We start from the raw sequence: 20287 nt of genomic DNA, 5'->3' as shown, positions 1-20287 counted from the left end.
CCGAGGTGCGCCGAGCAGGAGCAGGGAACAAAGGAGCAGAGAGGGGAGGGGAGAGAGTTGGGCGAGGGAGAGCCCCCGGCCGGCTGCCAGAAGATCCCGGCGGGAGGAAGCCCAAGTGTCACTTGAATTCCACCCAAGGAGCGGACGCCTGGGATCAGAGCGCCCTGTTTAGCAATAACGGCTGGAGCACGTCCTACAAGTTACGGGAGAGTCGGCTCTGAAGGAGACGTTCGCTTGTCCCCTGTGTTCCCGCTCCTGGACCCTCCAGACCCCAGCCTTGCCTCGCGCTGGGAGGGGAGATCCAGAATGAAAGGCAAGAAAGGTAAGGCGGCCGCGGGCTGCGCGCACCGGGAGACGCGAGTCCGGGGAAACGTGCTGGCCGGGCCGCGCCGCGCCGCGCGGAGTCACTTGGTGGACTTTTCCGCCCAGGGGCTCTCATGCTGGAGCGGCAGCCGTGCTCTTTGTTGAGGCTGCGTCTGAAACGGCAGCGGCTGTTTTCCTGCTAGACACAACACGAGGGGCTGTTGTGGGGCGAGCCTCTCCACGCTGTTGGCACGTTGTCAAGAAACACGCTCAGTGCCTTGTTTGTGCGCCTGCAAGTTTCATTGTCTCCGCCGACACCCCACGCTCGGCCCAGCCGCCGCGTGGCTTCTCGCTCTTTCTCGCGTGCTGGGGATATGGGGTCCGAGTAGGGAGGACCCACCACCTAGTTTTTCCCGATCCGGACCCGAGGCGGCCGGGGCCGCTGGACCGCCGCGCCTTTGTCTGAAAGTTCCACTCCTAGGCCCCCCCGCCCCCGCCGCCCCCCTACTCCCAGCCGGGCCCTAGCAGTGTTCTTTAGGGATGTGGTGTTTTTACGATAGAAGGAATGCGATTCTGGACCCCCTCATCGCCCTCGGGTGTAAACATCTCTGGAAAGCCAGACTTTTACAAATTCCCAGTCTCTAAAAGTTTTCCCACGATGAATTTTGGGGCAGGAGGAAGAGTTAGGACCCAGGGCCAGCAGCTTCAAGCGGCATGCAGTCAAAATGTGTCCAAATGTGACAAGCAGGCTTGGTTGTAAGTGCAAAGAGCAAGGCTGTCATTGTTTCCACGAAGCGTTCTGGAAGCTTTACAACTAAAACTTGCCGTCAGTTTGGTTTAAAAACAAAATACACCGGAGGGGGGAGGCCGGGGGGGAAGAAAGCACACACAACACCCCGAAAGGTCAAAGACTGTGAAGTCCCTTTTGAAGTTAACTTTTGAGTCCCTGGTTGGGAGGTCCCCCGAGTGTTCCGCCGTGGGCTGGAGGTGGCGTTTCTGTTGTGATTTATGTGGAGTGGTTCAAAACAGAAGTTAATCGCTCGGGAAGCGGACGGGCGGGGCGGCGCTACTGCGCATGCCCGGGAGTCGCCTGGAGTTTAGAACTCCGCATTCTTTCAGACCCAGCCCGCTGGGGGGCGTTTCTGGGGGGTAGCCGCAAGGCCAGCGGGGTTCCTTCGGCTGCGTTTCTGTGGGAGGCCCTGAAACGCGCGGAGCTTCTCTCTGCCGCCAGGCTTTTCCAGCGAGAGTGAAATTAAACGTGAAACTCGGATCAACTGGTAGTAGTTGGCGGGAGAACGCCCTAAGGACCCCCTCCCCGCGATACGGAGGGCGGACTCGGGACAGGGAATTGGCTCTGGGAGAAAACGCGCGGGGAGCGTCCGAGACGAGACGCCCAGTGAAAGCCGTGCCGACCCTTGAGGGGACTGACAGGTCTAGGGAGACGCGCTGTCTGTTGTGGTGGGCCTTCCCGGAATAAGTGAGGGCTCTGTTTCAAGGATGATTCTAGCGCAGAGCCGGGCTTCCGCCGGGGTGGGCTCCCCGCATTGTTCGGGCTGTGGCGGGGGCGGCTCTGGTTACTTTCCACGGCCCGCCCCCCCACCTCGGGAAGCCTCAATGCTCCTTTTCCACGGCTTTCCTGGCGTCCCCCTGACTCTCCCGCGGCACTTTCGCCTACCTCCCCCCAACGCCCTGGTCCTCCCTGGCGACCCCCTTTGCACTCTCGGGGTCCTCCTGCCCCTTCCGCGGCGCGCCTCCCACAGCCGCGTGCCCTCTGCCCGGAGCTGGGGACCAAGGCTGGGCCCCGCCGGCCGCATCGGTGGGAACTTCCGCGGTCCCCATCCCAGGGCGCATAGGGTCCAGCTCCCCGGCGCCGACTCATGGAAACAATGAAAGGTGACGGGCTGAAGGGGAAACTTTGCGACTGGTTCAGGGCTCGTCGGGGGAGCCGAGGCTGCCGAGGTTACCCGGGTTTCTTTCCCTTTTTAGGTTTCCCTGGCTAGTAGTCTGGGGTGGGCAGGACCCTGAGAACGTGGGATTCACGGCCTCATTTCTAGTTTATTGGGACCTGGAGTTCCTTTGCTTGTGCTAACTCGTGCAGTATGCGGGCCGGCCTATTTCACTTGAGGCTGAGGAACTCTGAAGAACAAAAGCTCCTTGGGCCCCTCCCTCTCCCCGTGCTCCTCCGCAGTCCTCCTTCTAAAACTACCTGGGAGGGGGGAGCCTTCCCCGTCGGCTCTGGAAAGACTCCTGAGGAAGTCGGGCCCGCCTTACTGTCCGTCGTATAAAAGTCCGCAGTCTTTTCAAGTTCTCTTGAAACAAGTGCACTTTCAGCTCCATTCTTGAGCCCGTGGTTTGGTAAGACTGGTTTGTGATAATAGTGTGTCCTCCCAGAAAGCCGAGAGTGACGCCAAAAGACCTCCTAAAATCGCTTAAAAACAATCAGAAGGATCGATAAGGAAAATCCACTAAGCCTTTTTGCTCCCAGTTTTTAACTGTTGAATTCCTGCTTTGGGATTGCTCTTTGGCTGGGGTCGCCAACCACACCTTGGATTTGGTGGCTTGGGTGTTCGATTCCTGTTGCTTCTCCCAAGGAGATACTGATTTTTTTTTTTTCTTTTTATCCTGGAGACCGGGTCCGGCTATGTTGCCCAGGCTGGCCTTGAACTCCTGGGCTAAAGAAATCCTCTCGCCTTGGCCTCCCAAAGTTCTGGGATTACAGGCAAGAGATAGTGCTCCCGGCCCAAAGGAGAACTTCTGGTCAGGAAATTTGCTGGGTTAAATTTGCTTTTTCCTAACTGTGCACCTCGACTTTTCCCATCGATCTTATTTCTCGAGTCTCTTCACAACTAGTGTCTCCCGGCCTCCCTGTCTCATCATGATGTTACCGACCTACTCAGAAAAGAAAGTGCAGGGCCGGGCGCGGTGGTTCATGCCTGTAATCCCAGCACTTAGGGAGGCCTAGGCGAGCAGATCACCTGAGGTCAGGAGTTCGAGACCAGCCTAACCAACATGGAGAAACCCCGTCTCTACTAAAAACACAAAATTAGCCGGGCGTGGTGGTTCATTCCTGTAACCCAGCTATTCGGGAGGCTGAGGCAAGAGAATCACTTGAACCTGGGAGGCCGAGGTTGTGGCATTTGCACTCCAGTCTGGGCAACAAGAGCGAAAGTCCGTCTCAAAAAAAAAGAAAAGAAAAGAAAAAAGAAAGTGCAGGAACAAGTTGGTCGCTGCTTAGAGCGGTGGGATCCTCAGGCCATGTTGTGGCTTTCCACACAACATTTCCTTGTATGTGGATAGAGTGAACGAACCTTGTGATTCTGCCCCCACCCTCCCCACCGCTACATTTTTAAAAGTGTAAGCAAAGCAACACGTTTGGAAACAAGTCTTAACCGGGAAACTTTTCAAAAGCGCTGTTACAATAGGAAATGAGTAAGGAGGAAAAAAGTCTTTGTTTTTCCAAGCTGAGCCACAACCAGGAGGGAGAGTTTTAATGAAAACAGTCCTGACAGCAGCAAACGTGGTTTTACTGCAGTGAAATATCAGCTGGCGTAGCCAAGGAACTGAAGTTTTAACTTCCTGTTACTTCAGCTTTTGTGCACATATTGGAAATATTTGTTAAGAGTTCCAGAGGCCTGGCATTCATTTATTTAAATGAACTGAAAAGTCGCGCTGCAGTTTGGTGTTGCTTAACTGAAACCTGCTTTTGTGTGTCACTAACCTATTCTGAAAGATCAGCCTTCTTGTCAAACTAGGCAAGCAGATCAAAGGGCAGGCTTCAGGGGCTTTTTTTGTTTCAAACTCTGTGATTACCAACTTACAGTTGGGAATTCACTGTTCAATGAGCAAATTTTCACACTTTTTCTAGATTAAAAAACGGAGGGAGATAATAGCCTTGAGAAGAATGTCTGGCTTTTCAGATGTTGGAGAGTTGAAACAAATTGCTGTATTCAGGTTTGCTTTAGTCATTTAATTAACTTGACAAGTTTTTTTAAAAGTTCGATTTCTTTAATTATCAAAGCCAGTGTGAGACAGGAACCCAGCTGTAATTTCTTTAAGCTTTTTCATTAATAGTTTTTCACCCAAATTTCAATATGGGTTTGAAAGGCTCGTCAATAGTGAAAGTAGTTTCAGTTTTAAATGGGCAGTTTTTAAAAACTTCAAAAACTTAAATCATCAGAGGAGGGAAATTTCAAATACACAGCAGTTAAAACTTAGGATTCTTGTGTGGTTTATTTGTAGCTGTTTATTAAGCCGCGAGCTAAAGTGAATTTGCAAGATCATCCACCTCTTTGTTAGAACTTGCTTTACTTTGTCTGGAGAGTTCTGCCTTTTGTAGGAATACCCTGCAGCACCTTCTGCCCCCTGCAGTCCAAAACTAAAAATGTGTCACCAAGTCAGAGTCAATTACATGGGTGGGAAAAATTCCTTTAAAAAAAAATGGTGTTTAGCTTAAGAGGAATATTCCATTTTTATTTCCTGTCAAGGTGAACTGGCTCAATTAAGGTCAAGTCATATTTTCAACCAAAATTACATACTACAAAGGAAAGAAAGCATACAAAGCTAAAAATGCATACCTTTACATTTTTTGTTATTGTAATTACTTCCCCTAATATAGAAGTGCTGATTTTTTTCAAGCATGCCATTGTTTGTAATTCATTTCTGTTTTTAAGATTCTAGGTTGTCTACAAGCAAAAGAATGTATTTCTTTAGTCATTCGGAGTAGCCTGCTGTAGTTTTTGAAAGGTGGAGTTAATAGCGTTTGTTATTTAATTTTTTTTTTAAGTTCAGAATGATGTTTAAATATCTGTAAAGGCCAGGTCTGAAGCTTTATTGAATCCAGTCCATCTGTGATTTAAATATTCTCTATGGCTTGTGAATTCTTAAAATTTCTGGCAGGATTAAAGTACTTACAGCCAAAAGAGCTTCCTCTGGGGCTTGCATATTCAGTTTCCTTTGTCATGTAATCACTTAAGACTAAACTCTGCTTATTGATATGTAGTATTCTATTCTAGATTGAGATCAAACCGGTAACTGAAATTTAGGAGACATTTTTAATTCATTTAGTATTAGGCATCTTTTGACCTTACCAAAGTACCAGTAGTAGAAAAATATTTTTGTGTGATGAAACTGAAAACATCAGTAGTTGTATTTAATAAAAGGTGACTGGTACTGCCCATTTAATGTAGATGTCTAACTTTGAATAAATGTAGGTAGCAATGAATAAGCAATGACCATGCATGGTGTTAGCAGAAAATTTTAACATGTATTTTACCTTTAGAATACTAACTGGGTTCAGTGTAGTATGTAATTTTCCTTCCTTGTATCTGTGGAAAACAATGTGCAAGTGCCCCCTTTTATTTCAAACCTTCAGTAGAGGAAGGAGGAAGAGTAACATTTTAAATGTACATTAGGATACTGGTGAGGTTGCTTTTCCTAGCTAGCACTGATCTTAGAAGGAAGGTTGGTAGGCACATTCCAACTGCTACAGCACCCTTCCTGTTTTCAATGTGGCAGGTTATTCATTTGGGTGCAGTTTGTCTCCTCCAATGATTAGACAAAAGAGTTTTCTGAGCATCATTCAAAAGGAATGTGAGAAGTTAATGAATCCTAGAGGAAAGCGGCTGAGAAAAGGCGTCTCGCGTTTGGTTGAGAACCTCCCATGTGGTGCTAGTCAAATTACTTTTACTTGTACCCTGAATTCAGGACAGAAAACACTGCTCCTTCCCCTCGCTCTCAGTTGTTGGGAAAGCATGGTTACACTGAATGGTCAGCCAAAGTGAGCTTTGCAGTAGTTGCTGTGCTTATAGAGCAATTGACAACTGGCCTTTGTCCTTTCCTAGGTATTGTTGCAGCATCTGGCAGTGAGACTGAGGATGAGGACAGCATGGACATTCCCTTGGACCTTTCTTCATCCGCTGGCTCAGGCAAGAGAAGGAGAAGGGGCAACCTACCCAAGGAGTCTGTGCAGATTCTTCGGGATTGGCTGTATGAGCATCGTTACAATGCCTATCCTTCCGAGCAAGAGAAAGCATTGCTGTCCCAGCAAACACACCTGTCCACACTACAGGTAAAGAAAGAGAGCATGAGGTTTACAGATGCATTTTTATTTTCAAAGTCATTTTATGGCATTCCTGTGTGTCAAGTCATTAAGCTCCTTTCCACTCAAAGACAGAAGGAATATCTTTTTATTGTAAACTTGATAGTGTTAAAAGCTAATAACTAGCTATTTAGAGAACACAGAAACACTTGACAGTCATCTGTCAGATAACATTTCCTTTAATGCCTAAAAGAACCTTCCTTTATGCAACAGACATTAAAAGGAGGTTAAACCTTACTCTATTGCCCAGGAAACTGGTTTGATATTTAAACAAGGACGACTTCAGTGAGGTTATTCATGTTCTGTCTGTTGACATAGTCATTTGAACTGGGAAAAATCAGTTACTGGGAGGAGTGGCCCTTTTCATAAGGAGAGGTGTTCCTGTAGTTGATTAACTTAAATGTTGGGGCAGTAGGTGATAGGTTAAAATGGGGAGAGTTAAAAGGTAAACCTCTCTCTCAAATCATTTTTAAGCATTTGAGATTTTACATCTTTTTCTTCATCCTGAAAAGGTTTAAGTATGAAGAGACAAAGAAGGAAATTTGTATTAGAAATTAGAAGGTTTATGACAGGAGATAGCTTGCTTTCTTGGCGGAGCAAGAAAAGCAAGGAGCTCAAATACCTTGAAATAGCATTGTAAGTTCAGGTAAGCCTTTTCATGTTTTCTTTAATACAGAGAGCAAGATCAATTAGGTACCCCATAGAACGTTCTCAGAACCCGCTGGCTGAGTGAATGAGTAAAGTGTTAAAGCGTACCGATATGATTTCAGGTCTGTAACTGGTTCATCAACGCCCGCCGCAGGCTCCTCCCTGACATGCTGAGAAAGGATGGCAAAGATCCAAATCAGTTCACAATTTCCCGCCGTGGGGCCAAGATTTCTGACACGAGCTCTGTGGAGTCCGTGATGGGCATCAAAAACTTCATGCCAGCTCTAGAGGAGACCCCTTTTCATTCCTGTACAGCTGGGCCAAACCCAACCCTCGGGAGGCCACTGTCTCCTAAGCCGTCATCCCCGGGATCAGTTTTGGCTCGTCCATCGGTGATCTGCCATACCACTGTGACTGCATTGAAAGATGTCCCTTTCTCTCTCTGCCAGTCAGTTGGTGTGGGACACAACACAGACATACAGCAGATAGCGGCCAACAACTTTACAGACACCTCTCTCATGTACCCAGAGGACACGTGTAAATCTGGACCAAGTACAAATACACAGAGTGGTCTTTTCAACACTCCTCCCCCTACTCCACCGGACCTCAACCAGGACTTCAGTGGATTTCAGCTTCTAGTGGATGTTGCACTCAAACGGGCTGCAGAGATGGAGCTTCAGGCAAAACTTACAGCTTAACCCATTTTCAAGCAAAACAGTTCTCAGAAATGTCATGATTGCCGGGGTGAAGGCAAGAGATGAATTGCATTATTTTATATATTTTTTATTAATATTTGCACATGGGATTGCTAAAACAGCTTCCTGTTACTGAGATGTCTTCAATGGAATACAGTCATTCCAAGAACTATAAACTCAAAGCTACTGTAGAAACAAAGGGTTTTCTTTTTTAAATGTTTCTTGGTAGATTATTCATAATGTGAGATGGTTCCCAATATCATGTGATTTTTTTTTTCCTCCCCTTACCCTTTTTTGTTATTTTTTCAGACTGTGCAATACTTAGAGAACCTATAGCATCTTCTCATTCCCATGTGGAACAGGATGCCCACATACTGTCTAATTAATAAATTTTCAATTTTTTTTCAAACAAGTATGAATCTAGTTGATTGATGCCTTTTTTTCATGACAATAAAGTATTTTCTTTAAAAATTGTTGTAATTCAGAGTATTTCTGTTGAGGGAGGCGCTTCTTAAAAATGAGGAGGAATATAGCACCCCAGTGAGCAGGAAGCTGAGGGGGTAGGGTGCAGTGTTAGGGGGTGTCAACAGCTCTTTGAAAACCTGTGGACAACAAGCCAGTTTGCATAAACAGGATGTGTGATATTTACTCTTGATAGGAGGCATAGCAGGCCCTTAGAGCTTTACTTAACCTGCATGGCAAATTGAATCATTTCAGTGTTTAGCTAGCCACTAAATCCCTTACTGATCTGTCCTGCATAGTTTAAAACATGGCCGTGTTGTAAAGAAAAGTCTTGAAGCATCCGGTTATTGCTAAGCTTACAGAAGAAAACAACCCAAGCAATCTCTTGCCCTTTTTCCATGTTACCCTTTAACCTTTGTTCAGTGGTACATTTAGTTAAGACATTTGTATTCAAATATAGCATAGTATTTGCAGAGAAACTACCTTTTAAAACATCTTAAAATGTTGTCTAAAATGATGAAATAGACAGTGGGGTTCTGTCTATGGTGGGATTGTTTATTAGGTGAGTATTTTCCAAGGTCACAGTTTGTGAAAAAATGGTGCTGTGTACAAGTGGAGTTGGTTGGGATAGACAATCACTTATAAAGCCCAGATGGCCAGAAGGGAATTGGTGTTGCTCCTTTCACTTGTATGGTTGAGCAGATTTGTCACATGCCACAAAACCATTCTTTGTAGTCATGCTTAGTACGAGCTTGCTTTGTTGTTACAGTCATGTTCTTTCCAGCCCTGCCCCAGCTATGAATTGTCTAAGTGTGAGGGAGCATCAGAGCTTCAGTATTGTTTAAAGAATGTAGAAAAATCCTACTCACAAATTTGTCTAATTTTGAAACTATTTTAGAAAGTCCCTACTGTAGAAAGAGCTAAACTCAAAAGACTTTTCTTGTAAGTGAAAGAAGAAAACTGCTGATGACTACCGAGAGGTATAAGAAAATGAAGTGAGGGAATGTGCTCTAGCCTGTGGGGTGCAGCTTTGGTGGGGCACATCAGCTTAGAGTGGTCTGGCCCCACCTCAGAGAGTCACAGAAATAGACAAAAACCCAAAAAGTACTAGTAAAGTAAATACAAGGAACAAAATAAACATTAATAAAAATGAATGACGCAAAGGTGATCAAGAATCATTACTTGCTCCAACAGCTAGATCAAAGGCTGAACATTTTGCTTTAGCATAGGTGAGGGAAATGAGCAAGTCCTAAAAGGCTTGCCCTGTTAAACAGTGTTTCATCACTCATACTGGAAGGGGAAGGGAAGGAGCCATATGACTCATTTAAAAGAAAAACGAAGTCACTTAAATTCCCTATGTTTTACTTCATTTTTTCCCTATTAGGTTGTTACAGATCATGGTTGATAATAGCTGATGTTGAATGAATGTAATCCATTATCTAAAAACAGGTACATTTAATTGAAAAGATACATGTAAAAAGCTGTTCATATCAAAGCCAAATAGGAATGATTTTTATGCTTATAATTTCCATGGTGCAATATATCTTTTTAATTTGTTTACTTTCCACCTATTTGTGTTTTTGAAGTTCATCCCATCGCGTGTAGTTTGGGTCTGTCTTTTTTATTTAGTCTAGTGATCTCTGCCTTTTACTTAACATTTGTCAATTTACATTTACTGTAATTATTGATATGTTTAGACTGAGTTTACCATTTGGCTTTTTTCTTTTTTTTTTTTTTTTTTTTTTTTTTTGAGACGGAGTCTCGCTCTGCCGCCCAGGCTGGAGTGCAGTGGCCGGATCTCAGCTCACTGCAAGCTCCGCCTCCCGGGTTCACGCCATTCTCCTGCCTCAGCCTCCCGAGTAGCTGGGACTATAGGCGCCCACCACCTCGCCCGGCTAGTTTTTTGTATTTCTTAATAGAGACGGGGTTTCACCGTGTTAGCCAGGATGGTCTCGATCTCCTGACCTCGTGATCCGCCCGTCTCGGCCTCCCAAAGTGCTGGGATTACAGGCTTGAGCCACCGCGCCCGGCCTGGCTTTTTTCTTTGCTCCTCTTTTCCTGCCTTCTTTCAGGTTGAATGTTTTTATTCTCATATATATCATGTCATTATATATTATATATCATTTATTGTTGTATATGATATATATCATATTAAGATATTATATATGAGAATATCATTATTCTCATATATATAATTCTCATATATATAATGTCTTTTTCTCTGATTTTGTTTTAATTTTTCTTTTTAAAAAAGTGTTCTTTTTTTTTTTTTTTTTTTTTTTTTGAGACAGGATCTTGCTCTATCACCCAGGCTGGAGTGCAGTGGCGTGATCTTCGCTCACTGCAACCTCCGCCTCCTGAGTTCAAGGGATTCTTGTGACCCAGCCTCCCAAGTAGCTGAGATTACAGGCATGCACCACCATGCCCGGCTACTTTTTTTGTATTTTTAGTAGAGATGGGATTTCACCATGTTGCCCAGGTTGGTCTTGAACTCCTGACCTCAAGTGAATTGCCCTCCTCAGACTCTCAAAGTGCTGGGATTACAGGCATGAGCCACCAAGCCCGGCCTATTTTTATAGATTTAGGGGGTACAAGTACAGTTTTCTGTTTTTTCTATTGGTTTATAAACTATACACCATATTTTTTTTTTTTTTTTGAGATGGAGTCTCGCTCTGTCGCCCGGGCTGGAGTGCAGTGGCCGGATCTCAGCTCACTGCAAGCTCCGCCTCCCGGGTTCACGCCATTCTCCTGCCTCAGCCTCCCAAGTAACTGCGACTACAGGCGCCCGCCACCTCGCCCGGCTAGTTTTTTGTATTTTTTAGTAGAGACGGGGTTTCACCGTGTTTGCCAGGATGGTCTCGATCTTCTGACCTCGTGATCCACCCGTCTCGGCCTCCCAAAGTGCTGGGATTACAGGCTTGAGCCACCGCGCCCGGCCACACCATATTTTTAAAATGGTTCTTTTAGGGTATTACAACATCCATGTTTAACCTACTGCAATCCACTTAGGGTTAATATGATACAGCTTCATATAAAATACAGAACCTTGCAACAGTATAGTTCCATTCACCCTCCCTCTCCTCTCTTCCTTCGTTTTTCACATATATTTACAGCTACATACATGATAAACACAACAGTACGATGCTATCATTTTCACTTAAAACGAGCATCATTCAAATGATTAAGAGAAAAAAGAATGTATGTATCTTTTATATTTGCCAAACATTGACCATTTCTGATGTTCTTCATTGTCTCCTATAGATTTGAGTGACATCTAAGGGCTTTCCTTTTCAGCTTGAATGATTTCTTTGAGAGTTGTAGTCCAGGACTGCTTGTGACAAGTTTAGGCTCATTGAAACGCTTTGAAAATGAGCTCATGGAAAATGGCTTTATTTCACTTTAATTTTGGAAGGATCATTTCACTGATGGGGAATTCTGGGTTGATAGCTTTTTTTCTTACAGCACGTAAAGGCATTTATTGTCTTTTGACCTCCATTGTTTCTGATGAGACATCAGCTGTCATTTGTATCATTAGTCTTATATGTATAATGTCTTTCTCTGGCTGTCTTATTTTTTAATTTTAGCAGTTTCACTAAAATGTGCCTACATATAGTTTGTTTGTACTTATTTAGCTGGGGGTTCATTGAGCTTTTGGATCTGTAAATCTATGTTTTTATTTTTATTTATTTTAAAATCAAACTTGGGGAAATTTTGGCCATTTTTTCAATTTATTTCTTGCTTTCCTGTCTCCTAGAGCTCCAGCAAATTTACATTAGATCACTTGAGGTTGTCCTACATGTCTCTGAAGCTTTTTTTTTTTCTTTAGTCTTGTTTCTGTTTTAGATTGAATAATTTGTATAATTTATTTGCAATTCACTAACTCTTCTGTCTTCAGTCTGCTGATGAACTCATCCAGTGGACTTTCATTATAGTTACAGTATTTTTCACATGGAAAAAATTTCCATTTGGTTCTTTAGCATTCCTAATTCTCTTCTGAGATTGCTCATTACTAATTATGAATATATATCCTTATAAGCATTTATAATAGCTGCCTTAAATACTTGTTTGCTAATTGTAACATGTCTCAATCAGAATCAGTTTCCATTGACTGTATTTCACTTCTGTATGGGGGTCACTTTTTTCTTTTTCACTCGTCCAGTGATTTTTTATTATATGCTGGACAATATGGATGGTACAGCAATAAAGACTATGGATTCAGCTACATTCCTCTGAACCGTTCACTTTTATCCTCAAGCAGCTCGTTCACCTGAACTGAAACTTCAAACTATCGTGTAATGAATCACAGCTGAAGTCTCTGATTAGTTTGCAGCTTCCGGCTGCTGCCTTTAAGTGGGGCCACTGGCGTCTCCCATGCTGCACAAACCAACTAGGGATTTGAACAAAATTTCTATTCAGAGGTTGAGATTTGCTCCTTCTTCAGTTCCTCTCTTTCCAGAATTATTCTCCTAACTTTCTTAACTTTTGCTCTGCTCTACCCACCCCATTTCTGTCCTTGACATCTCAAGCCACTGAAGTTGCAGCTTTCTGCCACCCGTAACCTTCTGAAGAATGAGAACTGCCTTCGGCCATAAAGGTACAAACTTGTACATCTTGAAGTTCTCTTCTTTTAGGGGGAGATGACCCTCCAGTTTTTGCTTTTGGTTAGTCTTCAAGCCTTCAACTAGCTTTTTGTTTGTTTAACTTTTTGTTCATTCACACTTTATGATTGTTACCCAGGGGGAATTAGTCTGAAAAAGGAATAAAAAAAAAAAAATCCACTATTACTAGAAACTAGAATTTTACTATAGTTACTTTGAAACTCCAAATCAGTGGTTCTCAAACTTAACTGGACACCAGTGGAATCACCTAGAAAGCTAAAAAATAAAATAAAATAAAATAAAAATACTGTGGCCTCGAGCTGGGAATTTTTAGATCTCTTAGTCATTCCAATGCATAGACAAGATTGAGAACCATTGCCTTAAATAATTCTTTAAATCAGCCATTGTTTCTCTCCTTATTCAGAACATGGGGAGTTGACCATTCTTTTTCCAGACCTAAAAACAAAACAAAATTGTTTTTGTAGTCTTTTTGTTTGGCCAGAAGGACTGAAAATTAGAGTCTTACAGAAATGTAATTTGTCTTACAGAAATGTAATTTGCTGTAGAATTATTTTGTCACCCAGGTCAGCTTGTTCAATTAGAGTTTAGCATAAATTTGATATTTGGGACTATATACACATAACTCATACCATATGTAAAGCTAAGGCTCTGAGTGATAGACCCCAAAACACTGCAGGAATACAAAATATTCATTTGTACTAAATCAAAAAGTAAAATTTATCTCTGGAAACTGTCCAGAGAGCAAAAACCAATGTTTAGAGATCAGTTTTAGGTCTCATTAAGCTCATTAACAGGAGAATGTGTCAAGTCTTAACCTCCAAAAATCGTGACCTCTAATTAAAAACAGCTATGTTCTGGGCTGAGTTTTATGATTCAGAGGCTGAAAAGAGAGACGTTCAATAAACGCTTTGTGGCTGAAAGAAGAGCAGTAACTTAGGGTTAATGGTTACAATAGCACAGCTGGCAAAGAAGGGAAGCATGAGAAATCAATGAATAAAAATAATAAGTAGTACAGGGATTTAACTAAATATCAAGGAAACGGGGTTTTTGAATGAAATGTGTTATAGACATCAATAGAATGTGCAACCTTTGAAGCACACTGTGGGTGACTTACAAAGGAAACCAAATCCAATGATGGAAATTTACTCAGGTTTAGAAGGGACATGTTTATAGACAAACATTTAACATACAGGTAAGGAAAATACCATGGAGGGATTTCAGAAGATAAACTGTTACTCTAGGAAGTGTCAGCTTGTTTTGTTTTTAAAAAATATTCCAAACTATTTTTTTTTTTTTTCTTCTTGAGACAGGGTCTCATTCTGTCACCCAGGCTGGAGTGCAGTAGCTTGATCTCGGCTCACTGCAACCTCTGCCTTCCAGGTTCAAGCGATTCTCCTGCGTCAGCCTCCCAACTAGCTGAAATTACAGGCATGTGCCACCATGCCCTGCTGTTTTTTTGTATTTTTAGTAGACACAGGGTTTCACCATGTTGGCTAGGCGGGTCTTGAACTCCTAACCTCAAATGATGCACCCACCTTGGCTTCCCAAAGTGTTGGGATTATAGGAGTGAACCACCGTGCCCAGCCTCCAAACTATTTTCTTTATAAAGAAAATTACTGAAACTTGAACATATTCTTATTTGATCAGATCATTCTAACTTATGATCTTAGGACAAATTCAATTGTCCTATCTTGTCTCAAATTTTTGCTAACATATTTTAATACTCTAAAGGCATAAGTTCTATCCATATAAATTGTAATATGAGGATAGGGCTTTCAGAGACTGTAAATAGGTTGAAACGCAACAAAAGGTACACATTAAATTTTTACATATGGCTCTTTTAAAAAATTATCCTGTTTAACAAGTCAAAACAACTTGTTGACTTGTTACCAAGTCTGATTATTAATGTTTTGTTGCTTTTAATTTCTTCCCAGTGATTTTCAGGGATTTTTTGGTGGTGGTGGTTATTGTTTTGAGACAGGATCTTGCTGTGTCACCCAGGCTTTAATGCAGTGACATGGCCATAGCTCATTGCAATCTTGGGCTCCTGGGCTCAAATGATCCTCCTGCCTCAGCCTCCTGAGTACCTAGGACTACAGGTGAGCTCCACCAGGCCTAGCTTTTAAAATTTTATAGAGATGAGGTCTTGCTGTGTTGCTCAGGCTGGTCCCAAACTCCTGAGCTCAAGCAATCCTTCTGCCTCGGCTTCCCAAAGTTCTGGGATTACAAGTGTGAGCCACTGTGCCTAGCTTGATTTTCATTTTGAAATTTGATTTACTTGAATGATTCTGTGACAAGCCAACGTGTATGACATTAGTTAGCATCTTTTCCCAGCTAAGCATGGGGGCTTCCTGGTCTGGGCAGCATAGCAAGATCTTGTCTACAAAAAAATAAAAAGTTAGCCAGGCATGGTGGCATGCACCTTTAGTCCCAACTACTTGGGAGGCTAAGGCAGGAGCATTGCTTGAGCCCAGGAGTTTGAGGCTGCAGTGAGCCATGGTTGCACCACTGTACTCCAACCTGGGCAACAGAGCAAGGCCCTGTCTCGAAAGAAAACAAAACAAAACATTTTTTCCCCTAGCCTGCTTGTACAAAAAATCTATACAATCTAGAACATCATTTATTTAAAATTCTCTGACAGCTTGATTCAGTCATTTCACAATGTATACATATATCAAAACATCATGTTGTATACCATAAATATATACTTTTGTTAATTGAAAAACTAAAAATAAGAAACTTCAAACAAAAAAATAGCCCAGCCAGGCATGATGGCTCATGCCTATAATCCCAGTGCTTTGAGAGGCCAAGGTGGGCAGATCACTTGAGGCCAGGAGTTCGAGACCAGCCTGGCCAACATGGTGAAACCTAATCTCTACTAAAAATACAAAAATTAGCAGGGCACGGTGGTGCATGCCTGTAATCCCAGTTACTTGGGAGGCTGAAGCAGGAGGATCGCCTGGACTTGGGAGGTGGAGGTTGCAGTGAGAGGAGATCATGCCACTGCACTCCGGCCTGGGCAAGAATGAGACTCCATCTCAAAAACAAATAGATAAATAAAAATAGTCCTTTCCATTATAGTGTTATTTTCCAGTATCATCTGTAAACCCAGTATTGAGTGAAAGAAAGTGTTAGATCAGCACACCAACATGGCACAAGTATACATATGTAACAAACCTGTACGCTATGCACATGTACCCTAGAACTTAAAGTATAATAATAATAATTTAAAAAAAGAAAGTGTTGGATAATTTGAGAAGGAAAAGATATATTTATCAAACACCTTATATTAAATTATTATTTATTATTATTGTATTTATTGAATACCATATATACATATTTAGTCCTCACAACCCTAATGGGATGTTTTATTCCCATTGTGTAGCTGAGAAAACTGAGACTCTACAAAGTTCAGCTTGTCTGTGGTTACCAGCTGTAATGGGGCCCACACTCATGGGGTGATTCTGTGAGCTCACACTCTTTCCACACCCTATCCCCGAAATGAAACAACTTGGAACTGTCTCCATTTTTATTATATTTTTCAATAAAAATTTGGGGGTTTTTTTGTCAGCTGATCATATGCAAGCTCTATTTTCCAAATATCTCAACTTATTTTTCTGCTCTCTCAAATTCCTTCCTCCCCTCCCCCATTCCATTTCCTTGTGACCACATCTGCTTCTTGGAGAGACTTGCAGGATCTGACACATCCTCTTGGTTTCCTAAGTCTTATGACTAGCCAATGCCTGAAATAATGAACTCCTCCAAGGCAAGAAATCTGTTTTGAAGCGTCTCTGCGTAAGTATCAACTTAACACTTAATCTATTATTCAATGCATTTCATTTCCCTTTGTAGGTATCAGTTTTCTGAGCCTGCAGCCTTAGGCTAGTATCTTTTTTTTTTTTTTTTTTTTTTAAGTAAGTTTCTGTTTTTTATTTGAACTCCGTTAGAATCTTTCGATCTATCCTAGTGGCTATAGTTTACTCTGTGCTGCGCCTTTCTGTTTTCTCTCTGCAAAAATTGTGGCTTTTTAGCTATATTTCCCCAAATAGAGGTGAGGCACTGCTCTTATACAAATACTTGAAGTTATAAATCCCACCTGCATTAAAAGGAAAGTGAAGATTTATGACAATGCCTTCCCGTTCTTCTCTTTCAACCCCAAAACTTCCACCATTTTTGAAACAAGGCAAGTTCTTTAGGGCTGGAGGTCTTCAGTGGTATACACCATGAGGTAAAGATCAGCTTTAAAATAAATACGTACCTCCAAGGGAGGAAAATTCAACAGGCCCTTCATTGCTTTTCCTTCAGAAAGTTAAGGTACAACAGGAATAAACCTAACTTGTGAAAGTTTTATGAAAGGATTGCCACCTCCTGCCTTGATGAAAAGATTAACTTGATTTGGTGAAATATGCTGCCATTTGCAGGCAGGTGCTGGCCTGATTCACCAACTCTGTGTTAATTTGAGCCTGCAGAGGTACCTTTGATCAGCTCTCAGAGCCTCAGCAGCGGCTGGGGAAACATCAAAACGCTATAGAGCAGGCTCTAATCTCAGCCCTCCTGTTTCTATGCCTGCTCACTACGTTCACACACAACAGCCCGGTTTCCTTGAAGGGCATTTTCCACATTGTGCATTATGGATGATCATGCCGGGTATCAGGATGTGAAGCCCCGCATCCACATCCAGGGCCTATCAAATCTCTCTGCAAAAGGAGAATCTGGACTCAGGCTCGTTTCCAGTGATGTGTATGCAGGTATATGTAAATTAATGCCTGCGTCTAATGCTGGAGGTAACAATAGTTCCGTTGCGGGGAACTCTATTATCATAATGCGGCTGCTAAATGCAACATATTCTGTCCATGAAGACGACACTTGGATAACAGGTTTGGGTGATAGTAACTGGGGCTATGGCAGTGGATTGCGAACTCTGAGCGAGAAACATAATGGCAATACCCTTTACTAAGCCAGGGTGGTAGGTCAGATAGCGTGGATATTTTTTCGGAAAATTGAGCTCTTACCCTTTTTTTTTTTTTTTTTTTTTTGAGACAAGGTTTCACTTGTTGTCCAAGCTGAACAATCATAGTTCACAGCAACCTCACCATCCCAGGTTCAAGTGATCCTCCCACCTCAGCCTCCTGAGTAGCTGGGACTACAGGTGCACACCACCACACTTGGCAAATAAATAAATAAATAAATAAATAAATAAAATTGTACAGGCTGGGTGCAATGGCTCACCCTTGTAATCTCAGCACTTTGGGAGGCTGAGGTGTGGGGATCACCTGAGGTCGGGAGTTCAAAACCAGTCTGACCAACATGGAGAAACCCCATCTCTACTAAAAATACGAAATCAGCCAGGCGTGGTGATGCGTACCTGTAATCTCAGCTACTCGGGAGGCTGAGGCAGGAGAATCGCTTGAACTCGGGAGGCAGAGGTTACAGTGAATCAAGATTGTACCATGGCACTCTAGCCTGGGTGACAAAAACAAAACTCCATCTCAAAAAAAAAATTTTGTACAGACAGGGTCTCTCTATGTTGCCAAGGCTAGTATCAAACTCCTGGGCTCAATCAATCCTCCCGCCTCAGCCTCCCAAAGTGCTGGGATTATAGGCATGAGCCACTGCCCTTGGCCTCTCATCCTTTTTACTCTCAATAACAGGTTCATATTTGCCCTTGGGCTTTATTTCCCTTTCCAGGCACATTTCCCTTAACTCTCCTCCAGAGTCACACTCCCACATTTGGAATTTTTTAAAATTGATGTATTTTTTACGTTGCATTGGGAGATATTTTAGAACCACTGGGTAGCCAGGTGCGGTGACTGACACCTGTAATCCCAGCACATTGGGAGGTTGATGCCGGTGGATTACTTGAGGTCAGGAGCTGAAGACCAGCCTGGCCAACATAGCGAAACCCTGTCTCTACTAAAAATACAAAAATTAGCCAGGTATGGTAGCACATGCCTGTAGTCCCAGCTACGCATGAGTAGGAGGCTGAGGCACGAGAATCACTTGTAGCTGGGAGGCGGAGGTGCAGCGAGCTGAGATTGTGCCACGGCACTCCAGCCTGCACAACAGTGAGACTTCGTCTCAAGAAAAAAACAAACAAAAACATCACTAGGGAAATGGGGGAAAGAGAACTGAACTTCCGTAGCTGCTCAAGTCATTCGACATCTCTAAACCTGGGCTTCTTCATCTCTCATTGTATAAAAAAACAAATACCTAAATTTCAAGGTTGTTGAGGAGTAAATGAAGTAACAATGTAGAAATTCTTTAGAGTTTTAGAGCAAAGCTGATTGATCTACAAATGCATGTTATTGTTGGATCTTAGATGAGCAAATCTACCTGGCTCAGGTTCTGACCCTAGTTTCCACCTGCTGCCTGGGAGATGACTGTCCCCAAGTCCGCCTCTGAGCTGGTCCTGCTGGGTCCTGGCCTTGCCTATTTCCAGCACCTCTAGTCTGCGTTTCTCCAGTTTCTTAAAACAGCAGCAGCAAATCCTGTCTTTACTTCTCTCCTATGATGTTATACAAGGAAGTAGTGTGAGGGCTTCAGGCGAGGGCTGTAGGCTGGGGATGGTGGTGGCTGTTATAGAGATGATGAGGTCATCATCATCCCTGAAACTAAGCAGTGTGATTTTTTTTTTTTTTTTTACCACTGGCATCATTCCTACAACACTAAAAATAATACCAGGCTTTTTTTTTTTTTCTTTTTTTTCTTTTTTTTTTTTTTGTGAGATGGAGTCTTGCCCTGTCACCCAGGCTGGAATGCAATGGCGCAATCTCAGCTCACTGCAACTTCCGCCTCCCGGGTTCAAGTGATTCTCCTGCCTCAGCCTCCTGAGTAGCTGGGATTACAGGCATGCGCCACCACGCCTGGCTAATTTTTTGTATCTTTAGTAGAGACAGGGTTTCACCATGTTGGCCAGGCTGGTCTCAAACCCCTGACCTTGTGATCCGCCCGCCTCAGCCTCCCAAAGTGCTGGGATTACAGACATGAGCCACCGTGCCCAGTCCAACACCAGTTCTTAATTACTAAAGGGCTGACCACCCAGAGCCTCCAATTTGCTTTCTCCTTCTCCCTCTGGGCTCACACAAGTAGAACACTCTGAAGAAGTCTCAATCTGCTTTTTGTGATTTTGATATGCAGTAAACGAAGCTGCCCCCTGATACAGAAGGAAGAGAACTGAACTTAGCTCCGGAAGACCTAAGTATAGCACTAGGCCAGCATAATACTAGCTGGGTGGCTAGGAGCAAACTAACTTCTTTGAGCTAGTTTTCTTACCAGTAAAGCATAGAGTTGGATTAGATGATATCTTAGCCCTCTGAAAGCTCTAACTTTCTAAGGACATAAATAATACATACAGATCTAGTAACAGTGTAGGCTATTTGAAATCAGTGAAAGTTCTGTAAGATACCTCTCATCCTAAGCCTAGGTGAACGGTTTGCCATAGAAGAAAATGCAAATAAGAAGGT

At 43.1% G+C, this 20287-nt stretch overlaps 1 protein-coding gene across 9 annotated transcripts in view; it reads left to right on the top strand.

Annotated features, from left to right (window-relative positions):
* The window catches only part of TGIF1 (TGFB induced factor homeobox 1), a 51337-nt gene extending 43123 nt beyond the window's left edge, over positions 1-8214 (top strand). For 5 of the 9 annotated variants that reach the window (XM_025365522.1, XM_025365524.1, XM_025365517.1 and 2 more), the window contains 2 exons: positions 6144-6370; positions 7171-8214. In XM_025365522.1, the coding sequence (XP_025221307.1) occupies positions 6188-6370; positions 7171-7746 (759 nt within the window). In that variant the 5' untranslated portion in view covers positions 6144-6187 and the 3' untranslated portion in view covers positions 7747-8214. Of the gene's footprint in view, positions 1-138; positions 323-3574; positions 3658-4939; positions 5047-6143; positions 6371-7170 lie in introns of those variants that run through there. The other 4 variants (XM_025365519.1, XM_025365520.1, XM_025365523.1 and 1 more) reach the window with 4 other exon arrangements.
* Positions 8215-20287: the final 12073 nt, after the last annotated feature.

This window comes from Theropithecus gelada, chromosome 18, assembly GCF_003255815.1.
Source record: "Theropithecus gelada isolate Dixy chromosome 18, Tgel_1.0, whole genome shotgun sequence".
Taxonomy (NCBI): domain Eukaryota; kingdom Metazoa; phylum Chordata; class Mammalia; order Primates; family Cercopithecidae; genus Theropithecus; species Theropithecus gelada.
The sequence above is the reverse complement of the archived record's forward strand: the minus strand, read 5'-3'. Positions and strand labels throughout refer to the sequence as shown.